This window comes from Megalops cyprinoides, chromosome 15 (genome assembly GCF_013368585.1).
Source record: "Megalops cyprinoides isolate fMegCyp1 chromosome 15, fMegCyp1.pri, whole genome shotgun sequence".
Lineage (NCBI taxonomy): Eukaryota > Metazoa > Chordata > Actinopteri > Elopiformes > Megalopidae > Megalops > Megalops cyprinoides.
In genome coordinates this window covers 4,012,655-4,015,646 of record NC_050597.1, presented here as the reverse complement: position 1 = coordinate 4,015,646, position 2,992 = coordinate 4,012,655, and the positions used below count along the sequence as shown (strand labels likewise).

The 2,992-nt window shown below is 41.3% G+C and overlaps 1 protein-coding gene across 1 annotated transcript; it reads left to right on the top strand.

Moving 5' to 3' along the window:
- The first annotated feature begins 373 nt into the window (after nucleotides 1–373).
- On the top strand, nucleotides 374–1,795 carry LOC118789647 (calcium homeostasis modulator protein 1-like). Its single transcript, XM_036546138.1, has 2 exons — nucleotides 374–922; nucleotides 1,304–1,795. Exons 1-2 carry the CDS (start codon nucleotides 374–376, stop codon nucleotides 1,793–1,795), a joined length of 1,041 nt encoding a protein of 346 aa, XP_036402031.1.
- Nucleotides 1,796–2,992: the final 1,197 nt, after the last annotated feature.

Below are 2,992 nucleotides of genomic sequence, written 5' to 3'. Positions count from 1 at the left end.
GACAAGAAAGTAAAACGGTAAAGTTCGTGGTGTCATATGCTAAGTTTGAACGTTTAAAACAACAGCTTTTGACCTGTCAAACGGGATGTTTTGTTTGCTTCTCAGAAATGCTTTAGTCGCAGAAATGTGAATGGGGGACATTATGCATGTGAAAAGCTTATGAGCTCATGATACAACATGGGTATGGAGTAGCACATGGCGTTTCCAGATAGTATATGAAATTATAATAAACTGGAATTGTTGTTGACAATTAGAAATATCTGAAGATCGTGTTTATTTATAGTTGTGTTATAGTTGTTATGGCCGTGAGTTTTTTTTCTTCACATGACATCCTTTTTCTTTTATCGTTAGAAGACACACAAGATTTCTAAATATGGATAAATTTCGGATGATGTTCCAGTTTTTACAGTCCAATCAAGAATCTTTCATGAATGGTATCTGTGGGATAATGGCCCTGGCCAGCGCTCAACTATACTCAGCGTTTGAATTTAATTGCCCTTGTTTACCGGAGTACAATTACGCGTATGGGATCGGGATTTTGGTCATTCCTCCCATCTGGTTCTTCTTACTCGGATTTGTGTTGAACAATAACGTATCCATGCTGGCGGAGGAGTGGAGACGACCGACGGGAAAGCGGAGGAAGGACCCGACCGTGCTGCGCTACATGTTCTGCTCAATTGCCCAACGGTCCTTGATTGCGCCCGCAGTGTGGATATCAGTGACGCTAATGGATGGAAAGAGTTTCCTCTGCGCGTTTAGCATCGAGCTGGACATAAATCAGTTCGGAAACAGCAGCGGTCGCGCACTGTCGGACGCTGAGCGCGTCAAATTACTGGCCAAAATTCCCTGTAAGGACATATTTGATGGCCACGAAGTTATATCACGAGAAGCTGCTACCAGGTACCTTCGCTGTATATCGCAGGTAAGGAATGACTGGTTACGTAATAATAGAAAGAACTGGCAAATAACAAAGACAACCGTACAGAAAATTAATTAATTTTAGCTATTTATATCAGCTAAATATATTCTAACCACACAACGATGTGTCTACAGAAAAGTGATTTTTGCATTTATCAGTCTGTATGAAAGACAGTGAAATTTAGGGAGAACTCTTCTTGATATTATGTCTCATCACATCCAATACAGCCCTGTTAACAATGTGATATTTAGTAACATAAAATTATGCCATATATATCATTTTTTAATGTATACGCCAGAAGTTTGACATTGTTCAATCTCAGAGTAATGTTGATAGGCACCTAGCCGCTTAGCTTGGGTAAATGCAATTCCATGCATCTCACAGGCCTTTGGCTGGTTCTTCTTATTGCTGATGACCTTCACGGCCTTCCTGGTGAGAGCCATCCGACCATGCTTCACACAAGCCGCTTTCCTCAAGACCAAGTACTGGTCCCACTACATAGACATCGAGCGCAAGATGTTTGACGAGACCTGCACCGAGCACGCCAAGAGCTTCGCCAAGGTCTGCATCCAGCAGTACTTCGAGAGCATCAGCGGGGAGATGCACAGCTTCCACGGCCACCATTCCGGCAAAACGGACGAGGAGGAGGAGGACGGCAAACACAAGAGCGAGGAGGAGAAGCTGTTGGGCATCCGGGCCCAGGACGACATGAACAAAGTCCTGTGGAACTGGCACACCTGCAAGCCCCCTCTTAACCTGAAAAAGGACCAGCTGCCCAACGGAGACAGTAATGGGAAAATAAACGGCCTCACAAATGGCTATCACTCGCATGCCACGCCGAAGAAAGAATGGGTGGCCTACTACAGCAAGGTGTGAGCATTTCAAGTGGTACAGGCTCGGTCAAAGACCATGAGGAAGGGCCGGCCCTGCCTGGTAGCTGGATAAAGAGAGTAGGACTTGGTATTTATGTTGGCGTGTAGTGTTACATGAATTTCTCTGGCCTTAAAGACTGAAGTACAAGCTTGGAAAAATCTGGTGATGTTACATAGATTTGTTTCCCTTGTGGAAATCTAGAAGTGTGGTTGTTCGTGAGTCTGATGTAGCTGGCTCAACTAATATGTGTTTGTGATAAAAAAAAAAATGTATGAACACTTTACCTCATGCTGCTTCATGTCACTTTACCATTAGAGCACAAGAATTTGGTTCAGAGCACTGATGACCAGATCAGATCACATAACAGACAGATGGGGCTTCTCCTGTACAGCATGCCCCGAGGATAATGAAGGAGCTAGCACATCACTTATTTTAATATCGAAGTTAATGTGTGAACGATCTGCAATGTTCAATGTTTACTATACTGTGATAACTTTTCCAGCCTTAAAAAAAAAAAAAAACATAACCGCCAGTACACTAGTAACCAAGAACAGATTCATTAACCAGTATCCTCTGTTTTAGCCCACAACAGTGTAAAAAGTACTTATACATTCTGACATAGTCTAAACTGTAGTCTACAAACGTGTCTTACGATGGTTCTAAGCACAATTTGTTAAATACTACAGCTTTCTGGATCATGATATAGGAATGTGAATTGGATACTCTGGAAACTGATTGTTTGGTTATCCATTTTGCTGTCCACTTTGCTTGAAAACATACAAAGTTGTGATCAAATGATTAAAACAAATAATGTCCAGTAGATGGATGTGTTTTTCTTAAAGAAAGAGTAGTGTGTAATGTAGGTAAGTTGAACTAGGCCTACTGTAAGTGCCGTAAAATGTTTTCACAATGCATACACGTGATTTGAATCGTTCATATATCAATTGACATTTTCATAAATGGCATTTCAGTTAATTTTTTCTTTGATGCATGTTAGTATTGATAAGTAAGGCAGAGGTTAGAGGTAAAGGGGACCCTAGCTCACAAGTCTTTCAAATGCAAGTAAAAAATTGCTGACTAACCTTGCTCTTTGTGTTGATTGCTTTGCTTTCCTCTACTTTATCACTTCTTCTACTTTCAACCTTTTGTAAAGCTTCACATTTATTAACATTATTGCCATTTAGCAGATGCCCATATCCA

What these genes read in the sequence shown, in the direction of transcription:
- LOC118789647 (XM_036546138.1), top strand. Translation starts at nt 374, where the DNA reads ATGGATAAATTTCGGATGATGTTCCAGTTTTTACAGTCCAATCAAGAA. An exon ending in ACCTTCGCTGTATATCGCAG is followed by an intron (nt 923 to 1,303) that starts GTAAGGAATGAC and finishes TGCATCTCACAG; the next exon opens with GCCTTTGGCTGGTTCTTCTT.